The sequence below is a fragment of the Mustela erminea genome, chromosome 8, assembly GCF_009829155.1.
Source record: "Mustela erminea isolate mMusErm1 chromosome 8, mMusErm1.Pri, whole genome shotgun sequence".
In the NCBI taxonomy this organism is placed as follows: domain Eukaryota; kingdom Metazoa; phylum Chordata; class Mammalia; order Carnivora; family Mustelidae; genus Mustela; species Mustela erminea.
In genome coordinates this window covers 89,930,331-89,954,652 of record NC_045621.1, presented here as the reverse complement: position 1 = coordinate 89,954,652, position 24,322 = coordinate 89,930,331, and the positions used below count along the sequence as shown (strand labels likewise).

The following is a 24,322-nucleotide window of genomic DNA, read 5'->3' as shown; positions in this document are numbered from 1 at the left end:
ATCTTTCTTTTGATTTTTGATCACTTTGGATACAAAAAAATGATAGCATTCACTAGAAACTATTTTTCAGAATAAGTTATAGTCATTTAGGTATAACTACTACAGAAAAGTTAAACCAAAGAACTCATTTCACTTCATTTTTTTTTTAAATTGGATACATGAATAACACATTATGAAGTACATGTTCCTGGACCTGTGGATATTACATCATCAAAAACTAAATGTTGGTCTAAATAAAACTCTTTCTGTATATTGTTAATTATCTATATCTTCTTCTTGATGTGTTAACTTTCTGGGTATATTAGCAATGGAACTGGTAGCAAAACCAAAAAGTACCATTTTCTCGCTCTTTTGTTGCTTTTCTCACATTCAAAGTATATGGAAAAATCATTTTTTTGTGTGTGCTATATTATCTGGTAGTCATCTTCACAAAGAACTTCTTGAATCTCTCCTTTTCTTACAAGTTATAATTCAAGGATTTTTATTTAAATAATGATCCTAATTTATATCAAATTATATCATCTAATTTTGAAAAAGTTTTTGTTAAATTGATGGAAACTGGAATGTAGCATTAGGTGAAGAAAACAGCTTTAAAAAAGTGGTGAGCTATATTTTGCTCAACTCAGTGGGATTCCTAATCTTTTATATTTTAATTTTTAAAGTAATACTATATGAAAAACTTGACTGTAAATAATAATAGTGTTCTTAGAGAGGAATCAGATTTCACATCATGATTATCTGTTTGAAGATATGGACATGTGAGAGGCTTAAGGAAAATAAGCAGTGTATTTTTTTTCCCTATTCCTTTCATCACATATACCAATTTCCCCAGTTAGGGTTTAGAAATTATGGGTATTTTGCATATTATAGTTCATTTATAGTAGATATAACATACATTGAGAATTGAACTTCTTCATATCTGAGTCATCATAAAAACAGAAAGTAACATTTGTACAAGAAAAGTACAAGTTTAAATCTCAATCTCAAGAACCAACAAAATAAGCATATAATCGAATACAAAACAAGATAAAACATAATCATAAATGGCATTAAATGGCCAAATAAAACACATGTATGTAAATTAAAATAGCCCAAATTTACACAAAACTGTGAGAGTTTCTAAATGAAACTTTCTCCCTTAGTTGGTTCTCCCTTTTTGTGTTGTTTTGTTGTTGTTGTTTTATTGTATAGGCACTTTACTAATACCAAGTTTCTATAACTCATGTATCATCAGTATTAAAAACTTAAAACTTGGAGGGAGCGCCATGATTCTCATGCTGAGGTGCCCTTCCTTCCTTCCTTCCTTCCTTCCTTCCTTCCTTCCTTCCCTCTTTTTGACGTTGCTATTTCATCTGAGAGCTTTTTAATAGTGGAAGGTAGAACACAGCCCTAGACCATTTGTTCTTAATAAGTGTAACTTTTTTCCTCAGAAGAAATTTGGCAAAGTCTGTAGACATTTTGGTTGTTGCAACTTTGGGTGGTGTCAGTAACATTTAGTGGATAGAAGGCAGAGATCCTGCTAAATATCCTTCCTTACAAAGGACAATAAAGACTTAACTGGATCTAAATGTCTACAGGTTGGAACCACATACTTTGGATGAATAGTCATTTTGGATAAGAAGGAGAATTCACCAGGAAGCATTCATTTTTAGAGAATATGTTCCATCAAAGCTTGAAGGAATGTTTTAGGAAGTGATTGGTTATGGCATTTATAAAGAATGGTAAACGCAGAGGAAAATTATACACCTGAATTTCTTGCATTTATATGAGTTTTTGCATCAGAGAATTGAAAGAGCTAGAGCTATATAAGTAGAATAAATTTAAGTAGTTTAAAAATTATCTTTGTCCTGTAAAGATTGAAGGCAAAATAATTGCAAAAAGGAAGACTATGAACTCTGATGTGGACTTGAATGAACCAGCATGGGATGGTGAAGCATAATGTGGACATAACGACCATGATCATGTAGATGGGACCTCAGGGTTAAAAAGTATATCCTGAATTCTCTCAACTATGGTTTTCATCAATGCTGTAGTGAGAAACCAGGTTGTTGTGCCAGACTTTGGGTGTTAGTTATCTGTATATCATATATGATATGTTAATATTTATAACACTGGTAATTGCATCAAGATCATCTCAATCTCTAAGTTCTGTTTCTTTCAAATAATAATTTCAGTTACATTTATAAAGCTTTGATATAAAAAGTCCACTTTATATAACTCAAAGACAGCTCCAGTAAATCAGACCTTCCTGTATTGCTTCTCCAGCATGATACTCCAGGATGATATATACCAATAATCATTCCACTTACAAAATAATGCCTACACAGAATCTAATGGAATCTGAGTTTTCCATAAAGTGCACTTCCTGAGAATGGGAAAGGCAGGAAGAGCTTTGGCTTATTTCAATACAATTGTCACACTACTGTGTGTATAACCTACCTCTCTTTCTATTGCATATAAGAATCCATAATAAACAATATATCTTGGGGGAAAATACAAAACAAGGAAAATGTTTCTGCTTCAAGAAGAGAGAAAACGCTTTCTCTATTGTGCTTTTAAAAGTGATGTAATGAAATCAACCTAACCCAGAAAGTATGCTCTAAGGATATAACAAAAATTATGTCTCATGTTTACTAAAATAGTTTCCTATGGATATTACAGTCCACAAAGAAAAGAATTTTCTTACTTTTAAAAACTACCCAACACAAGCACTTAAATATGTAGAATTTCATTTAAATAAGTCAGTCAACAATTTTTTATAAAGTCTTTAACACTTCATTGTAGAAACATAGGCAAAATGACTATTATAACCAAAATGAAAAATACTGTTCAATTTAAAAAATGTACTTAAACAAGAACCTGAAAAAGTTTATGATATGCATAACATTGTTCAAGCAAAATTGCACTAGTATTACATAAATCAATAGTTTATAAAGGCCTCAATATGGCAAAGTTTAGAAATAGGTAGTATGCATGCACATAGTACAACAAAAAGTCTCTTTATAAAACAGCAGTTTTTTTAATGCTTGTACAAAGGGATAAAGAGCAACCACAAACATATTTCATCTGTTAGGTTAATACATTATGACAGCTAAAAGTCAGTCATGTCTATCAGAGGAACAAAAAGCCCTCCATACCTTGTGAATAAATCTTTTGTGCCTTTAAAGATATCTGTATAAAAATGCTATCCTTTTTTTATACAACTTAAATAAATCGTACTTATTTCAATCAAAATTTGAAAACAAACAAACAAAAAAGTGAATGGGGTCCATGTGTTTTGCATAACCAAAAGAAACTAGAGTACCAGAGTAACTGGTCAGCATTTACACTCTCTACCTTTGATTATAGACAATTGTTCTTCTATAACCTGTTAAGTCCCTTAAGAATATATTTTGAATAGGGCAAATATTGTATTAGTCATACTGTATACTGAAAATATTTACCAACTACTCTATACTATAATGGCTGCTTTACCTCTTTCTCTTGACCTAGCAAAGAGAATGCATTCACATAATTGAAGTTCTGTCATCAATTTGTGTGCTTATATATTATTGTTCTGTGTTCTGTGTGGTAAAGGATTGGGTTAATCTTCCACAAAATGCACATGACTAGGAAGAACTTCCTAAGGCATGAGTACTCATTGCCCTATTGTGCTCTAGGCTGGCTATTTACCTCAGGACTGAGGGAGAACAAAAGGTCTTATCCCATAGCAAGTGTGGTCTTTCCACTTCTGGTTATATTTTTGCTATGTTCTACCACCTAAATGTAACTGTTGTTTATAGGGTGTATATGTTTAGTATATCACATACAGTCCATTAAATTTTGGCAAACGTAGTCATAGGTATTCATGCAAATTATTAATTGTATATATTTTTAAAGTTTTTCCTCAAAATTTTTCATCTATCGCTTGGCAATCTAAGACTAATTTCAAAGCAGGTGATGCTGGACTTGTGAGGGCTAGATATTTTCAGCAGTCTGAATCAACCTTAATGGGCACAAAGAAGAGAGTTGACCATTCAATCATTCTTCCATCAGTTTAAATGGAAAAGTAAAATGACACTGTATTACAGCTTTCAGACCATATAATGAAAAAGTGCCGAGATTCTCTTTGTTGATTAAGTAGAAACAAAAAAGTTCATATAAAATAGATTGCTCATATTCACACTACAAAGGAATATGTTGTTTTTAATTTTAACAAATCCAAAGGTGAATCATATCAGCAGCATTGTTGTAAATTGTATTGTAGTGCAGTTCTTTTTCATAAAAATACCATACAAATGGTCAATCAATAGTCATCAGCAAAAAGTAAAACCCAGAAAACTCAGAAAACAATTAACCAGGAGAAAGATAAAGAAGGAGGTAATGCTGATGCCAAAACAAGTATAATACTGTTGGAACATACAAAAGTAATCCTTATATTTTATACATTTTTACAGCATATAAAAGATATCGCTGATTATGCCACTGTCTCTCTTATCCCGATTTCTATTTTCTTTGGAAGCAGTTCTTTCCTTTCATCAACACTTCCTAAGGAGTTCCGACAATTTTGCCCATCCATATATAGTTTTGCATACACTGGATTGGAGTAATTTGTTGTCTGCAGGAGAAAAAAAATAGATTCAATTTTTATCATCAATTCTGACCACCTTAATTATTTTCTAGGATGTCTGTCTTTCAATATTAACACTTATATGCAATACATTTAATTTTCTAAATAGTAATTATACATATGTAATTTAAATTCTATTTACAGGTTTTAGTTGACTTTTGTTTGGTATTAGATAAAAACATAATTGTACATTTTTCAGGTAAGTTTTGAATCTAAGTAGAACTTTGACATAATAGTAAAAGCCCAAGGATATCTTTGTGAAGACAATATTCACTGAGACATTATTTAAAAGCATAAAACATTAAACCAAATCATCTTATTTCCAGTCCATGTGTTTGCCCACTTACTACCACAGCAGTGGCAGGAAGGAGGTGTTTACAGAAAGTAATCTAATTGCTTGAAGCTTATAATTGTTTCAATAGGAAGTTAAGAACCAAAAAGAAAATAATAATAAAATATATTAGTGGAATAGACTTTAAAATAAAGAGTATTTTTGCTTCAAATAACTCATACGTATTTATTACTGGAAGTACTTTTGGACACTTCCAAGGAATTGTGAAGTTCATTGTCATCTTAATTTTCATAGAAACTCAGAGCACTTTGAAGTAGAATTGAACATACAGAAGTGATCTCTTTCAGTTGATAAACATACGTTTATTATTTTATTAATTACAACTTAACCCAAGAAATCATTGCCTACTTTTTCTTTAGTTTTGTCTTCCCAAATGCAGAACACTAAATCTTAGTTCCAACAAAGAAACATATAATCTTTGAGCCATGCAAATGAAACAACCATGATAAAAAATGAGAATGAAAAACAGCTGATGGGAGAGAGGTATGAGGGAGAACATACTCATCCCTAGGAATTTTTATACCCCTATTTTGATCCCTCTTCCTTCTACCATAAGCCATGTAACTCAAAATCAAGTACCTTCCACTACAAACTAGTTATTTAATTAAAAAAAATTTAAAAGTGGTCTCATTAAGCCATTTCTAATTTCTCAACATGATGCCACATTTTGTAGTATATTTTTATTTAAATTGACATCAAAGTTGCAAATACTAAACAAAACATCTTAATAGGAAATGAATAAAGCCAAACATGAATTTAAGTTTAAATTATTCAGTTTAAATTTCTGGCTAGAGATTTCTAAGAATAACAAATACTCATTTTTATTGTTAAAGTGCTGTGACATTTTCAAAATCAGCAGAAGGGATATTTCTACTTAATAGCTTGTCTAAAATGATAACATGTTTTCCATGAAATCTTGCATAAGCAGGACATCTAACATAAGCCTCTGATTTTAATGCTGTTTTGAAATCTCTTGTTAATTAAAAACTCAATTAAAGACAGCCCCTATCTAAGTCTAGCCATCATCTTTCATTGTGAGGGGTTCTGTGATGGAATGGATATGGAATAATGAATTTTCTTCTCTCACCCCAGCAGTTAGTGGTCCTTTCAAATCAGAGTTTAGGTAGATGGGAGGCGCTGTGTGCGGAAGCTTGAAAGCACTGGACCCTCCCCCTATATACCTGGCCTGTATGTAAACAGAGAATTTTAGTTTCCAATCTAATATCATAGAATGATTTTCATTGACATAAACTCATATTAAGTCATAAAAATAGCATAAAAATTCTCATTAGCCCTGGGACACAAATGGTGTGTTCATCATAGCTTTAATAGATTGAGAAAAAAACATAAATATTGGATCTGTGACTTTAAAGTAGACATTTCTGTTACATACATCAAGATACCTCCATACATTTCTATTTATTTAGCTTCATCCTTCCCAAATAAAGCACATCTTTGTTAACCACTCTGTGAAAAATATACAGCACTCCCCCACTTAAGGTTTTGTCCCTTTGAAAAGTTCTGATGGTAACCCATTTTGAACACTCAAATATATGACTGCTCCTAATTAAAGATTCATCACCACTCTATATTTAAAAAGAATTAAAAATGTTACATTTAAAAAAAATCTTTATTTTGGAAATCTGACTCTCCAGATGAATTATTAATTAAACTAGTTCACTAAGTCTCTGTACAAGAACACTGACTTTTAAGTTTTCTTGGATCTAAGGGCAGAATAGCCAAACTGGTACACTCATATTTGGGATGAAGTATTTGTTAGTGATCCAAATGGGAGGAAAACTAGGCAAAAATTTGAAAAGCATAAAAAATTAATGTACAAATTTGAAGAAAATTAAAGGTGAATTGAAAAACATTAACTATTGACTCTTAATGAATAATCACAAAGTTTGGGATGGGGGCAAGGGTCTCAGAAAAAGATTTTAAATATAAAATCAGGTCAATATTGCCTCTTCATTTTCTCCCACAAAGTTTTCATTGAAAAAATACTGAAAATAATCTAAGTAACATTTGAGATGAATTTGGACATAAACCCAGTGAATACTAATTTCCTTTTTTGTAATCTTCAAACTGTTCTGTGATTGCCTCCATAGTCAAATCTTTTTTTCAACTTTACTTACTCCTCCAGTTATTTTGATTAGAAGGTATGATTGAAGTATAAATTTTATTCATTTTGAAAGTAATGAAAATGCTCTATAAAATCCTCTTTATGTGTAATGCAGTTTGTATTTAATCACATCATGACTATATCAAACCATCACGACTCAGCAGATACCCTATGAAAAGCATTAGATTATTAAGGTTGCTTTGGTGTGGTCCTCTGCTTTCTATAAGTGTTTATACCTATTAGGACTAGCTGTATCTTTGCAGTTGCTTCTTATGCAACAATTCATATTTACATTTCAAAAATCAGAAGCTAGCTAGACTCAGCCATCTAAATCACATTAATGTAATTTTGATCAATCAGTCAACAAATTGGTAAATAAATATTTATTGCATGTTATGTGCAAAGTATATTAAAAGTGTATCTGAGGGGCACTGAAGCATAGTTTTATTTTCCTAGAGTAAATATGGAAAAATTTTTAAATGGAATACTAAAAAACCATTTTCTTTAAGTATCCAAAATTGGCTTAATTCTATCACTAGGAATAAAAATGATGGGGAAAATGAGAACTCTCCTTATGAAAAGTGTATAAAGTATGTCCTCATCAGTTCATATTATACTTACAGACAGTGTACTTCTTCCTAAGAAAAATTCAAAGAATATGAGAAGTCTATTATTTATCTTCTTCATAGATAAGTTATCAAATAACAATGTGTACCATATATAAAGTCTTCCATTTTTTTTAAAGATTTTATTTATTTATTTGACAGGCAGAGACCATAAGCAGGCAGAGAGGCAGGCAGAGAGAGAGAGATGGGGAAGCAGACTCCCCGCCAAGCAGAGAGTTCGATGCAGGGCTCGATCCCAGGACCCTGGATCATGACCTGAGCCGAAGGCAGAGGCTTAAACCACTGAGCCACCTAGGCTCAGTGGGTTAAGACCTAAAGTCTACCATTTTTAAAGTAGAAAACACTGAAACTTAGGTTTCTAAGTTTTATTTCATTAACAATTTCAAATGTAGGAGTTAATTAATGAATAATGAAAAATAAATATAAATTTACTTCTAATTAGGAAAAAGTCACTATAATATCCTCTGATAGTGTAAAAAATTTATACATGCACTAATAATGGATTCTTTTTCTGAGAAATAACTATTTGACCATTGATTTCAGGCTCAGACAATCTGGCCATGGATTCAGAACTAGCCTGAATGAGTGGGACTCTATTCAACATCTTTGGGAACAGCTATTGCTATGAGTGCAAACCCATTTGGACGTAGATTGTTTGCTGTGATTATTTACAATGTAAAGGTGCATTTTGAACAAAGGATGTTTAATATATCAGAAAATAAATTAGCTATTCAATAAATGAATGAATAAGCTAAGAAAAATCATTCCATAATAGCAAACTGATGTTCTTAATTCACAGTAAAATAGTCTATCATTCTCATGTAAAATATAAAGATAATAAAGTATAGTGAATCTTTGTGAGTTTACTTTATCTGGATAATTGTATCATTTATCTATTTCTCTTTAAAGCTGCCAATCTGAGCATATAATAAGAATAGAAACTTTACCAAAAGAGTTAGGTTTTTAGGCTGTGTCTATCAACGATACAACTCAAATCGATAGGAAGGCTATTATAGTAGAAAATATTTTTCAAAAGTAATTTGATTACGAACAAATCCAAAGGCACAGCTTAGTTGAATCAATGAAATACTACTAGAAATAAAATACCTGTTTTGACAATGAAGTCCTGTACTCCTTTTATTATTAAAAAATAAATCAGTATTTTTATACTAGGCTATACATTTAGATATGCTAGAATCTCAATGCATTTGAGGTTCCTTATACATATAGGGTCCTCATACATGTTTATCAACTTAATGAATGAATACATATCTATTTTCCAAAACATGTTTTTTCAACTTCATGCTTCAGGTGAAAGCAAGCCATAACTTATTTTTTTTCTTTTAAAAAAGACTATAACATTCAATACATCCTAAAATTCTTTACTGTAACTTCAGATAAAAGAAGTGCTGATAAAATTCACAACTGCATTATAGATAAATGACAGAGAAATATTAGTGCTTACTGTCTGCCATCTTAAAACATATTACCTTTGTTGCATCTACTATAAAACCAGGATCTAGAAGACCTCCATCGTTGTGATCATGATCCACCTCATACATGTTATAAGATGGATTCCCAATTTCTACATTGATTCCTCCATTGATAATAGGTTGTCTTCTAATAGTTTTTGTCCTAGAATATGTGAACATTAATGTAAGTGTAAACTAACTCAATATTACAATCATGATACATAAAGCTATCACATTCATAGATTTACTGACTTACTATAACTCACAGAGAGTTCATAAAACATATTCAAAACAAATATTTATCTAGTCATGAAAGAAAAAAAGTCAATGTGATAAGTTATTTCTCTAAATTATTTAGATTTGACAGTAAAAAATGCACTTGGAACATATTCCTCTTAAATAGCTAATACATTAGTTGAAACAATATTCACAAATTCATTATTTTTTTAAATGCACTTTTACCCTTTATTTCTGAAAACTATGACTAAAAAGTAGTGATAAAGAATCTTTGAAATAGATTGTTTTCTTTTTAAAAAAATTAATTGATTTGACGGAGAGAGAGCACAAGCAGGGAGAGGAGTAGAGGAAGAAGAGGGGGAGAGGGTGAGGGAGAAACAGGCTCGCCACTGAGCAGGGGCTCAATCCCAAGACCCCAGGATCATGACCTGACCTGAAGGCAGATGCTTAACCAACTGAGCCACCCAGGCACCCCTGAAATCGATCGTTTTTAATCCCCATGTCATGCTTTTTAAAAAACTGACTCTGACTCACAAACACTTGGTTCTGGGTAATAACTCTGTAGATAACCTACATCTTCTAGATGTTTATAACTATAGGTTCACATAAATTGAAAAATTTTACTCTCAGGAATATATAAAATAAACCAATGCAGAATTTGTGAATGAAATGCACAAGTTGTGATACATAATACATATTCAGGATCATTGTATTGACGTTACTAATCTTAAACATTAAGATAACAGGGTGCGCTTCAGAGACTCCTCCTGTTTCATGGAAAAACTGCCAAAAATGTAAAATTCTGTTGAAATTTTAATTAATATGTTCCCTTGTTAGTTTTATTAGATTATATAAATAGAGCCATTCTGTCAACATAACAAGGGAGAAGAACATTCTGAATTATACTCACTTTAAAATGAAATAGAAGGATAAAGGGGTTTGAAAACAAGATTTTTCAGTTGGAATAACTAAATCACTTTTTAAGAATAAAAAAAAAGAAAAGAAAAAACACTACATTTCTGTAACTCTGTGTGTAATGTATTGACTGACCTTTTGTTTAAACCATTGAATCTTACCTTCTTTTTCTTTTACAAAGCACTAAACCAATTACTAAGGTGGTTATCAAAGTCACCAGGAGAACTAGAGGTACAATGATGGCAATGCTTCCTGAAAAAGAAATGAATTAATAGGTGAACACATAAATAGAATGAATTAAGGAGTGATATAACTGAATACTTTATTATACCAAAACTTTTGACCACGGATGTAATGAAAAATAAAGCTAAAGCCAAATATCTATATTCTTAGTTCATATATATGTTAGTGAAAGATCACCCTCCTATTAAAAAAAAATTAAAAAATACTTGATCTGCTGGAAATGTTTCTTTAGATATCTTTCATTTACATGTTGCAGTTAAATACTTTGAGGTTAGAAATGTTGATTTCTTTGTCAGTCTGAGTCTGATTCTCACTACACACATTTACTTGCAATGATGTAATTTAGTACATGTTGGTAACTTCTTGTAAATCAATAGTGACTAAACATTTATATAGTTCCACTGGCTACAATCCCACTTCTAGTTTTGTTCCTTTAGCTATAAATACTCCCTATCAATGAATACATGTATAACAAATCAGATGGCAGGTTGGCCAAATAGAAGGACATCGGTGTTGGATTCAGATAGACATAGCCTAATTATTGATCAGTTTCACAACTTACTTAGATAAGTTGTGATAAGTTATTTAAAACTTGAGTTTCATGTTCCTCGCCAATAAAAGAGAGACAAAGAGACATACTACACATTAACTTGATTAACTATTAATTTGATTCAGCAGAATGGGGGTTGGGGAGCCAAAGAGGAATCTCTTTCTTAAGTTCCATTTCCAGAATAATTTCAGCAAAATAAATCTGAGGGTTTGGCTTATGTTGTAAATGTCCATTTTCACCTTTTTCGATATATTTATAAAAGTGATCTTAGGTTGTATCACCTATCTTCAAAATGTAATAAAAGATCTATGGAATAGATCTCCAAGAACAGTCAGAGTAACTAGGTCTTAGTTTTTATGCATTTGAGCATAGGGGAAAAACAAAATGGAGGAGAAACCCCATTTCTGCCTTGGCGATAAGAGCAACCATCTCTCCCCTCTCCACTCCCATCCCCCAGAGGAAGAAGATAATACCCCTTTGCTGGTGATGTGATCCACTGGAAAATATACCAACAATTATGTCACTAAAGCAGGAAGAAAATTGAATGTGAGGGTTGCTTAATAACAAGGAGGTATTAAGTAGCTCTATCAAGTACCTAATGTTAACTTTTCCAGCAGATAAATATCTAGTGTCTGTGAGACAAAGGTTTTTATCTATTTAGAATAAGCATCTGGTTGATTCAGTTGAGTCAGCTAAAAACTAATACAAATAAATCTCAAAACTAATTGAAGTTTTTTGTGGGGATCTTGAATGGCTCAAGAATGAAATATCGGGAGTTATTAAATATATAAATTTTTCTCTACAAATACACATGCATATAAAAATACTGTGGTAGAAATGAATGGTAATATTTAGCACAATAAGCGGCTGCTTAGGGACTACAAAATAGTAATATAGATCAGTTTTGATAGCAGTATACAGGTGATATCTGTGTGACATGGTCTATCCTGGAGATTACATACCAAAATACCAAAAGGTCTTTATTAAGGAAGTCTCATGTGTAAAATAATCTTCTAATTTTGAACTTTAAAAATCATTTGTTTAAAATAACCAAATAACTACCACTTCCATGCAAGAAAAAAAATGACTTGCCTAATTTAATCAGTTTCTAAAATGTAAAATTCATTTTATTATTTCATGTTCTTACCAGGACCATACATCTTAGTGAGTTTTATATTATATTACCTTCTTGGTTTGGGGAAAGTGAACTTTATATGAATGTGTAATTTATTAGTAATTAATAAAAGCAGAGATCTGGCACCTTGGATAGTAATTAACATTTATTCACAAATTGTTAAATACCAGTGAACAGCTTGGTCTTTTCATAAACTATGACTTCAACTGACTGCTCATGACTTTATAAATATCCTTACTTCATTATCCACCCCCTAAAATTTGTGGTAAATTGGTAGATACAAAATACTAATTCTAATCTTTGGGCATATAAAGTTACTTTCCCTTTACTGCCAATTGTATATTATTTTAAGTAGGATTTTATTTGTTCCATATAGTTTCTTTTATTCCTATATAAGGTAGAAATTCTATTATGTATACATGCTAAAAAAATCTTACAAATCTCTTTCTTTTTCTTTCTGCCTTCTGTGATGGCAGTTCCAAATCCTAACATTGCAGCACTTTGTTTAAGAGCCTAGACTTCTAAGATGTTTATATAACCTATTAAGGTAACCACAATAATGCTTATTGTAGCCAATAAATAATGCAGGTGGCAACTGGGCAAGGTTTTAAAACTGGATTTTTAAAAAAAATTTATCAAGTGGAGCAACTGGTAACAACATATATTTTTAAAAGAATTAGAAGACTTTTATCAAAATAAGTAGAATATATAGTAGTAATATATTGTAACATATCAATCAAAATTTACTGCAGGTGTTTTTTTTTTTTCCCCCTGAGCTACTGGCAGATCATTTAAACTGATTTTTAAAAAAGCACATTCTATACTTATTACAGATGGAGAGGATATCTCAATGACCTTGTCACGTAAAAAATATAAGTCTTTCTTTGTAAAATTGTTCTGAAGCCTTATTACACAACACTTTCCTGTTAGAAAGGACTGTGTTATCAGATTGTTAGATTGAAGAGACCCTTGCCCTGGGAGAGGCAGTATAGTTCGGCAGTTGAGATGATCGACTGTGGAGCCAGGCTATCTTTGTTCAAACCTCAGCTTCCTAGCAACATATCCTTGGGCAAATTAGTTACCTTTGTCTCAACTCACACATCCATAAAATGAGAGTCATCATTAATACGACCTCATAGTAATGTAAATAAGATTGTCTATTATGCAGAAAATGCAACATACATGTTTATTAAAGAATTAAACATATATATTGCCATAGCACTGTGCTTGAGGAGGGGAAGGTGGTGAGATCATTTTGGGACATGTTGAATTTGAGTGTCCCATGGAATACAGATGATATAGACCTTGCCATGGATATAGATATGGATATAGCAATTGTGCAGTGGGATCATGGCTCAAACTAGGAGACAAACCAGGCCTGAGAATAGAAATGTAGGGGTAATCAACATATAGTCGATAAGTAAGGTTAAGAATTGTGGTCCACTGAGAACAGTGTGTATAGTGTTAAGTGGAGAGAATGAGTTGTCCAGAACAGACAGGGAGAACTTATCTCATAAAGAAGAGAGTTGCTTTGAGAGGTAAGAAGGGAACCAGAATAACTCAGTGTCATGGAAGTCAGGAAGAGAACCTTTTGTTTATTGGTTGAATTTATAGTGGAAAATATAAATATTAAACATGCCATTACCATGACATGTTTAATGTTATTGTTTTATGTTATTGTTATATTTAATGTTTAATTTTTAATTACAATTAACCTCTTTTGATATATTGCTATATATTCTGCTCTTAAATTCATGTTCACATATAGGCATATATGTGAATGTAGATATGTTTTTGTGATTAGGGTGTTTTCTCTTAAGCATTGTGATGAACTGTAATTTTAAAGGTCATAAAGAAAACATCCTCACTTTGTACCACTCTCCCTCCTGTCCCCTTGATCCCAACACACTGGTCTTTCAAAACTTTGAGAAGTTCTATTTCCTGTTCCAGGGCTTTTGTGCCTGCTGTCCCTTGTGTTTGAAATACCCTCAGGGTCTTCTCTTTCTAATCCTTCAAATCTCAGCTTCTGTGTCATCACCTCAGAGAAATCATTCCTGACCTTAGTTCTCACTTGCCATTTTACATTTTTGCTTCCTTTTTTTGCCTCCTTCACAGAACCAATAAAAACTTACTCTTATTTCATAAGTTTGCATGTTTACTTATTTTTTAGCTTCCTTGCTTTATTGCGGTATACCCTTCTAGAACCTCAGCTTCAAAGAAGAGGCACTGTCTGTTTCATTGACTTGTCTCTGGGATCTCATTCAGTCGGACACTTAGTTGAGGCTTGATAAATATTTGCTTTGGGAGAATTAGGACAAAGGCATTATTTTGTTACATGTTTCAGTTATTTCTCTGTATTTGCAAATTTTTGGTTCCTTGGTGTCACATAGTTTGTTGGTTTTTTTGTTTGTTTATTTGTTTTTCTATTTTAAAACAAGATGGCATAAAAGAGATAAGGGCAAAATAGGAAAGGAGGAAACACAACTCCCTAACAGATATCACATCTCTGTTGTCACTGTACTAAAGTAAAGCATCTCAATATTACTGCCTCTCAAATGCTGAGTATATTCTTACCCTCTTTAATTTTAGCAAATATGAACAGCATAATTCAAACATTGAGCATTCACTCCCTTAAAACTTTAGGTAAAATTTAAATAGAAGTACCTAGGCAATATTTTATCATATTTAATTTAAAAATCTTTAAAATAACTTCAGAAAAGTCAGACTAGCTTTTTTTAAGTGGAACCTCAGCAGAACATGCTAGGATAATAGATTGTTTAGTACCACTGGCTAAGTTTTTTGATACTTTAAACAGCAACAGCCAGAAAACATCAGCATGACTACTCAGAGATAATTAAGAAAGCTGTGCATCAATTAGAAAGGGAAATCTCCATGCTAGCTGACAGTAGTGAGGCCAACAGAAAGAGTGTATTCTTTATTACCCCAAGGTCCGATCATTATGGAATGCTTCACTGTTAGTGGAAATGCAGATCTGAAACACACTGCTAAAGATCTATCTTTCTTACTGGGCAGATGACTTTTCCCCAAGTTTGGGGAACATTTGACAACCATTCAAAACTACTGGGCTTTACTTTAAGTAGGATCAGTTTAACTACCTTTTTTCCTTCTTCCAGAGTTACTGAGGCAAGTTTCTCTAAGCATAAATGTCTGATGATAAGTGCCTTTTAATAGTGTCATTTTGTGGTCAACTTTGCTCAAATTTAAGAAATTTGACATTTACATAGCTAATAGCCCTTTCAATGTGCATTGATACTTCCATTAAATTTAATGACTTTAAATCAGTGATGGAAGGAAGGACATCAGAATCTTTGGAAAAAGGGCTGCAAATACTTGCCACTCTTTCTGTTTGATAGTCCCTATTTTATAACCGCCATATGGAATTAGAGCCATTTGCCTTATAAGGGAGTTTTTGCCCCTGCAAATAATTGGAGACACCACCCTCCAATGAAAACACCTCTTGTTTCTCTCCTCCAAACCATTTCCAAACACCAAACTCTCCCTTGTGGGAGAAACTTAATGTAAAATGTGAAAATTCAATTGATGTGGTACTTTATATACTTTTTTTTACAGAGTTTATCAGTACTTATAATTGGTTTTGACTCTTTCAAAGGCTGTATTTCTTATTTATTTTAGACAACTGAGAAATCACCAAAATTAAAGGCTAATGTAAATTGTCTCCATAATTCTCAACTTATAAGTTCAGGGTGGTCTACCGGTTGGTAACTTGAAATGCATTTTTCATTTAAAAACAATACTATTGGTAGTTGTCGAGCTTTGTAGCTGGTTCACAAAATCGTATGTAAATTAGTGTATCTCCAGAACAATAACTGATAACCTAGATATGAGCCCTAGATCCTGGGAAGAGAGAAAAGGAACTTTTTTCTTTTTCTTTCTTTTTGCAATATCAAATTAACCCTGGTATATTTTGTCTCCTCTGCTAGTTTTTATGAACCAATTCCTCAAATCCCAGTGCCTATTCCTACAATAAGATGCCCATAGCTTTTCCCCCTCGCCTTCCCTAAAGACAACACATAAATTCCAGGGTAAACCCCAAACACTCTATGATCAAAGATTACTCATTTCTGCAAATTCGAATTTCATGTCTAGGCTATTTACTTGAGACTTATTGGCCATTTTTCTAAAATGCTCATGCTTATTAGCCCAAATTAATCTCTAAATGGTGGGACTTTGGGCAGTGTTGTTTGAAAGATCTTAAGCAGTGACGGGGCAAAGAATAACAAAGAAGTAGATCCTGCATGTAGGATACAAAAATTGCATACTTTTGACTTCAATAGTGCCTCTCCTTTTTCACAAACTCTGTAGTATGTTTTTTATTATTTTCATGAAAGCTTTTTTCACCAGCAGTAATGGACTAGAGAAAAATTCCTAAGGTAAATGTTTATCCATCAGTGATATTATTTTTCTTCTTTAAGAATATATTTAGCCACTTGATAGATATTACATATTTCAAAAGTTCTTCACTCATAATAAAATAATTGATAATATGTAAGAATTGGGAAACTATTTTTGACTTTCATTTTGAAAATCTTTGACTGAGCCACCCAGGCACCCCTCATTTTTGGAAATCTTTATAAAATCGTTTAGAATTGTTAAAAATAAACACACAATGATGATGTAGATGGACTTTCATATCAATGATCTGTCCCAAGACTACAGCTGCACAAAGAAAGATTTGCAAAATGTTGAACTATATTGTAATACACTTCAAAACAAATATTTTGAAGACAAAGAAACAATTAATCAACCATGATCCTGATTAAGATTTGTTTGTTAATACACTTTTCTTTAAGACTAACCAGTAAAGTCTGCTTTACAACATACTGAAATTCAATTCAAGAAAATATACTTTTCTCTAATTAAAATATGAAATTACTTTTTTTTCTTGGAGCATTCTCATACCCATTGTGATATATGAAGCCTTTGTAGCTGATGTACATTTCCCCAGAAAAGATTATGCTAGATTTGCAGATGTGCATTCTGAAAACTGCCAGAGTTTGAACTCTTGCTGCCTAAATTAGCACGTGAATGCTGGTTCTTGTCACCAGGTGAACTCAGTGCCCCATCTTTTCCAAAATGACCTGGATTGAAATGCATTTTCTGAAAAACACCATGAAGGAGATTTTCCAAGACTCAAGTCCCCCAGTAATGGCATGAAAAATGATTTCTGTACCGTACAGAGCACCTAAGATGTTAACGTGAAGAACTTACTTGTGTTAATATGATCAGACTTGCTGCTCTTTGGGGCTGGTCTCTCACACTGTGTGCCTGACCAGTTGGTGGAGCATCTAGAAAAATTTAAGAGAAGAAGAAGAAGAAGAAGAAGAAGAGGAGAAGGAGGAAGAATTATTAGTTCATAACAAAACTTACAAATCTGCTAAGTAGTAACTTCAACCAGATGAAATGGAGAAGCCAGCCACAGATTCATAAATGTTAGATAGATTCATAAATATTAGTTTTGCTAATGTCCTGCATATTGCCAGTATGCTGAGGGTAACTTCAACTGGACTTCACTTGTTGAAATACTTTTTCAAAATTTAGATTAATAGTAATTTTCCTTATCCTATGTTAAATCTTAAATTTAGCTGATTTTATAGCAAACCTGAAAACTTAATTAAGAACTCGGAATTAATTTAAGAAGTACTGAAAATTATAAGTAGTCATGAGAAAAACTGACTTTGCCTGTTGAGCAAATACATCTTTATTAAGTTTCTGGGATTTTTTTTCCCTTCTTGTTCTATGTCCAAAGTGTAATTAACCATCAAACAGCAAATGGTCATCTGTCTCAGTTCAAGCTGCAGAATTTTAACTCTTCTAAACACAGATAAGGAAATGCAGTCCATTCCCATTTGAAATCAGACTTTTATTCCTATAGAATCAAAACAATGTGCCCAAGTTTTTAGTGGGAGAGGTTGTCTTCCCCATATAGGTACCATGACACTATGATGAGAAGTCTAGCAGAGGATGGAAATAAGAGATCTGATTAAAATCCTTTACTTAAACATAAATCACAGCCATATAATTAGCTGGATGCATCAAAATAAATGCTGGGATGGTTTTAGCTATGTTTAAATAATGCCCATTGGCTAAAATAAGATGCTTTTATGCATCTGTCAGAGGAAATCCACAGAGAGACCATTTAATTGGCTTTGGTTCTTATTTCAAATGACTGTCAAATGCCACCATATTAAGAATAGTTGCACACAATAAAAGAACAGCTTCCAGACCATTCCAAGTAGATTTCTCTGGGCATGGTGGCCAAACTAAATAGCTGCGATTTCAAGGTTTCTGCCAATTCTGTCATAGCCAATTCAGATAGCTGAAGCTGTTTTTGGAACTAGGCTTCAATGATGGCATGTGAATTATTTGGGATATCCATGAGGACGGTATTGGCTGTCCTAAAACATGGGCAAAACCTCATAAAATCATCAAGACTGAAGAACTCAAATGGTGAAACAAAAATTTGTTTCATTAAAGCATATATTAATGTCAGCATAATTTATAGTAATGTTATAATTCAAGAATAGAGCTATTTGATTAATAATGATATTATAAAAATATGAGTATGAATTATGATTTAAATGAAAATTAATATATTATTAGGTCAACATTTATGCATCATCTTACCTTTTTGTTTAGATTCTTTATAAAAAGCTTACATACATACTTCCTATTCACATTTACTATATATCATAATGCAATAAATCACTGAAGTAGATAAATAAATTTTAAGGCCAGATCAATGACTCTGTCTACATTCCTGAAATGAAGTAATGGAATGAGCACATTTTCACATAATTAAATAAAGGGGACAATGGATAAAATTATTGATTTTTAAAAAAATAATTGTTTTCTTCAGTTGCAGTTTTGCAGATGAATGATCTAGAATATTGTTCCAATTCTTTACAGTTTCTAATTCTTGACACAGTTCACCAATAATTCCAAATAAAGTATTTAGGATAATTGTGTATATATGTCATTGGAGTGAATTCTGATCATTGCAAAATTCTTTTTGTTTTATGTAGCTTTACATTTATCAAAACTTCCTAAGGATATTTTATATATTCTAATGGGGGAAAAACAATACTGACTTTTAAATAGTTTTATTATAGTGCTTATGTATACAAGGTTATTTTTGTGTAGGCATATTGCATTACTGATTAAAATATAAAAAGTGGCTCTTTACACTACCTCCCTTGATACCCAAACCAAACCAAAAAAACAAACCAAAAAAAACAAAAACAAAAACATAAAAACCCTAAATCAGGGCTCATGTTAAGAGGAGTGACCTAAGATACATTTTGTGATCTTATTACTAGAGGTAAGAACCTCAGGGCTCATCATTACACTGACATGCTGAGAAGTCAAAAAATGAAATTGCTCAGCGATGGGAGGATTAAATGCTAATTGACCAGATTGTGTTCTGACATGAACATCATGTATCTTAAGTACTTTAGGAAGTTATGAAAAATATGGCTTGAGAACTCCAGAAGAATAAAGAGAGATTTTTAAACAAAGAAGATAAGGATAATGTGATTCTTAATTCCAAATTCTGGAATTATTTAGGTAGGACAGGTGGTATTTGTTAACAGTACTGATTTTCTATTTTATCCATAGCTTGGAACCTAGTATTTATGATGGATAAAAGAAATCACCTGCTCATGGTGATAAAGCCCTTCTCTTTTAAATTGTGGAGCCACATTTAAATTCCTAATCTTCAAGGAATATTTTACTTATTATATCCTGGATATAACTCTCAAAGACTGTGTCAGAGAATTAATTTTAATAGTTATACATCTTAATCAGCTGATGATCACCTTGCAATTTTCCCTATACTCCCTATAAAACAATTATTTTATGGCCAAAGATAAAATATATTCCACTGTTCCACATTTGTTACAGTTTTTAAAAATAATCTCTTTTGAGATATTAAATCAAATAGAAATCATTATTCTTGTTGCCTACCTTACAAAATGACTACTTAAGGCATTTGCTGCTCCATGAGTTCTTCTTCCAGTGGTTGATTTAAGACCAGGTATTTTTACCATCTTTATAGAAATTCATAAATCCTCATACCCTGAGTTGACTACAGTGATCAAAGCCATTAATGGCAGAGCATTTAGCAATAAGAATGTCTGAAGATGATCAAAATTTCCTGTCCAATTCTTCACTGAATCATTTGCATTATCATGCTGACTATAGTATCTCTGGCATCTGTCTCTTTTTCATTATTCCTCAAGCAAAATCCATAGTCCATGCCCTGGTCATTTTTAATCTGTACTGTTGCAATCCAGTGCTCCCTTGCTGAGTGCAGAGCCCAGCTCAAGGCTCTATCTCATGAGCCATGATATCATGGCCTAAGTAGAAACCAAAAGTTGGATGCTTAACTGACTGAGTTACCCAGCACCAACCCCCCATTTTTTATTTCTTACCAGAACACTTCTATGTCATTACTTTTACACTTATTCTATAGGCTGTTTTTCACTATCCTTAACCTTAAGGCAACAAAAATCCCCGTTTTCTTATGTTTATCTCTATGACAGTCTGAATTATTTAACTTTTTAAACACCTTGGTGAATTTTAACTAAGTATTTTCGGAATGTGGATACAGAAAGAGAGAAAGAGGTAGAGAGAGACTTATTTATTTAAGCTATCTTTCATCCTTTTTTTACATCATCATATAAATATATTGTTCTGGGCAGGGTTTTGTTGTTGTTGTTACCTTTTTCTTTTCCCCCCATCGTGATAAATCTCCTGTTAAATGCCCATCCTCTATTGCTCCCCTCCTCCCACGCACCTCCTCTCTGGTCGTCATCAGTTCGTTCTCTACAGTTACAAGTCTGTTTCTTGGTGTATGTGTATATCTCTCTTTTCTCCTTTGCTCATCTGTTTTGTTTCTTAAATTACACACATGAGTGAGATCATATGGTATCTGCCTATCTCTGATTGACTGATTTCACATAGCTTTATACCCTCAATGTTGTTCCAAATGGCAAGATTCCATTCTTTTTTTATGGCTCCTAACAGTTTCTTGAAGTCAATAGCTGCTTGGTAAAGCTTTATAGATTTCACACTGATTTTGACTCCTTCCCTTCTCTCTAAGGCTACTGACCTTAAAAAGAATGATTATTTACTGCTGCATTCTTTTCCTAGTTTTATTCTTCTACTTTCATTATAGTTATATGTATAAAAGTCTTAAATATATTTTATGATTTCATTTATGTTCTACAGAAGTATGATTATCAAACTGAAAAAAGTTGCTAAAACTGAAATTCTAGAGTCCCATATACCAGAGATTTTCATTAAACAGTTTGAAGTCTGGGTCAGAAATCTTTCTTTTCTTTTCTTTTCTTTTTTTTAAAGATTTTATTTATTTATTTGACAGATGGAGATCACAGAGAAACAGGCAGAGAAAGAGAGGAGGAAGCAGGCTCCCTGCTGAGCAGAGAGCCTGATGTGGGGCTCTATCCCAGGACCCTGGGATCATGACTTGAGCCGAGGCAGAAGCTTTAACCTACTGAGCCACCAAGGTGCCCCTGGGTCAGAAATCTCTAACAAAGTGATTCTGATGCAAGTAATTCGCAAATCACACTTCAAGAAATATTTGAGACAAATTATTATTATAGTCCCACAGACTTTGTTCTTATATCAAATATTATTTGATTATTTATTTTTTTAATTTTTAGGATGACAATAATAATATTCATGCCCAGAATGATTGTTCAAAAGATTAAATTATATTGGTAGAAGTTCTTTACATAGTACTAGAAAGCTGGCTAGGTTTTTAATTTAGGTAACTAATTCTCATCTAAATGTTACTATATGAAATATGTAGTTAGTTGATTTACTGTGCCCTTTAAAAGTTTGTGAAATTATTGTATAGTTAGTATATACTCTGTTTCAATCGTAATATTCTATAGCACAAAGGAACACCTTTGTGTAAAGGCAATAGTATAGCAGATATTACTAGGAAGACTAGTAAAAATTTTAAACTGTCTAAAATAATGCTAGCTCTGAAGTAGCACAGATTGAGAATTGAGACTATCAGATACAGAACACTAAAGATGTATTAAAATCTGAGATACTGCCTTTCACCATGTAACAAGGATCAACTTACATGGACCACAAATGTCCTTTTGTAGAAATGTCGTCTAAAGTCACTTGCTTTGGGAGAACTTCAAAATAAAATAATCTGATTAATATCCACTCCCTCTTTTCATCAAATTTAAAGGTCATGGGACTCTTCTGACCAAAGTAAGATTCAAAGGTGAACCTTAAAGCAATTTGGAATTGAATTTCTCCTCTTCTTTATATGTGCTAGGCTGCCCTTATTAACCATGAAGACGGAGACATTTAGAAGGAAAAAGAAAGCCTCACGGGGGGAAAAATGGCACAAAGGGATTAAGGAAACCTTAGAAAACTCATGCATAGTGTCATCCGTCCCTTTGTGCTCTAAGAACTTCAATAAAAAATGAAAAATATTACATTTTGTGTACCAGATTTATATAGTAGTACTTCCATATTTATGTAAAGAAAATTAAAAAAAAAAGTCAGCAAAATATTTTTTCCAATAATTGGGCAAATTTTAGTCTTTCAGTATTGAATCATGACTATTTTTGCATGGTATTCTAACTTTGAATCTCTATACTCTTACAGTACCTTTTTGTGCCCTTTTCTTTGCAGACAGTAGTATTGCAAAATGTTACATAGACAGTTATCTAGATATTTAGTCACTTGTTTGTTAATTTTATCATAAAACATTTTTTTGAAAACACTTTTAAGATCTTTTATTGTTTCACAGCTTTCTGAGCTAAAATTATTTCATATATTCATAATGATTCATATTTTTTGTAACATGTCCCCAAAATTTCCTACTCTAACTTTAATGGGAAATTTTGCATAAGGTCCCATTAACATTTGCTAACTTTGTGCCAGATCTTAGGATAAATACATTCATATGAAAAATGCTCTTATTCAATTCTATAATAATCTAGGAGTTGGAATTATTCAGTGCGTGAAATGAGGAAGTGCTTGTTCAAATAATTTGCCAGAAAAAAATAGCTAATAAGTGGTAGAAATAAAACGTGGTTTTATTATTTCTTATTCTGCGACAATGCCTTGATCCTTCTAACTCAATGCAGGAGTAGGAAGAAATGCCTTTCTTTAGTTTCTCATGTCTAGGAGAGTACTAGTCTCTCAACAGGAAACTCAAAATGTTGTCTGAACAAACGGAAATAATATATTTTTTTAAGTAATAAAATTGTAGGAATTACCATATTGGCTCAGACCTGTGGTCAGTAATGTTTAACATTATGTCTCCAGCAGTAACAATGAGGAACATATTATTAAAAAGTGTTTACATCCTTCTTGATATCAATTTCACATTTTTATTTTAGTTCCAAAATATTGTAAGTGTGTCTAATATACCTTTAAAGAGCCATTATCTATAAATTCATCTATATTATTACTCAGTACAGGTTTGAATTTCCAAAACTATTCACTCTATTTTTCACTTATTTTTTAATTTTTTTAATTTTTTAAGATTTCTTATTTATTTATTGTCAGAGAGAGAGCAGGCAGAGTCACAGGAAGGGCAGAGAGGGAAGCAGGCTCCCTGCTGGACAAGGAGCCCGATGCGGAACTCGATCCCAGGACCCTGGGATCATGACCCGAGCCAAAGGAACCGATTTAACTGACTGAGCCACCCAGGCGTCCCTATTTGGTATTTTTTACATACAATTTTGTACTACAATTTCTATTTATGCAGTACTAGTCTCAATCGAAATTTAACTGTTAATCTTACATGGCAACAGCTAGGGATTACTGTGTTTTATTTTCTTCAGAAAGCTTAAAGTAGAAGCTTGATTTTAGTTGGTTTTTATAAGTATACTCTATTCTACTCTATAAGAACATATTATAATACATAGTTTGAAAACATTATATTAAATCATTGTGTTATTTATGCTGATAAAATTAGTAAAACAAAACTAATCTTACTTTAATAGTAAGAGAATTGGGG

The 24,322-nt window shown here is 32.3% G+C and overlaps 1 protein-coding gene across 3 annotated transcripts in view; it reads right to left on the bottom strand.

Moving 5' to 3' along the window:
- Positions 1-1,316: 1,316 nt before the first annotated feature.
- LRP1B (LDL receptor related protein 1B) overlaps positions 1,317-24,322 on the bottom strand; it is a 1,969,831-nt gene continuing 1,946,825 nt past the window's right edge. For all 3 annotated transcript variants that reach the window (XM_032356230.1, XM_032356231.1, XM_032356232.1), the window contains 5 exons: positions 17,515-17,591; positions 10,498-10,588; positions 9,203-9,347; positions 6,049-6,147; positions 1,317-4,597 (listed from right to left, as the gene is read on the bottom strand). In XM_032356230.1, the coding sequence (XP_032212121.1) occupies positions 4,457-4,597; positions 6,049-6,147; positions 9,203-9,347; positions 10,498-10,588; positions 17,515-17,591 (553 nt within the window). In that variant the 3' untranslated portion in view covers positions 1,317-4,456. The remainder of the gene's footprint in view (positions 4,598-6,048; positions 6,148-9,202; positions 9,348-10,497; positions 10,589-17,514; positions 17,592-24,322) is intronic.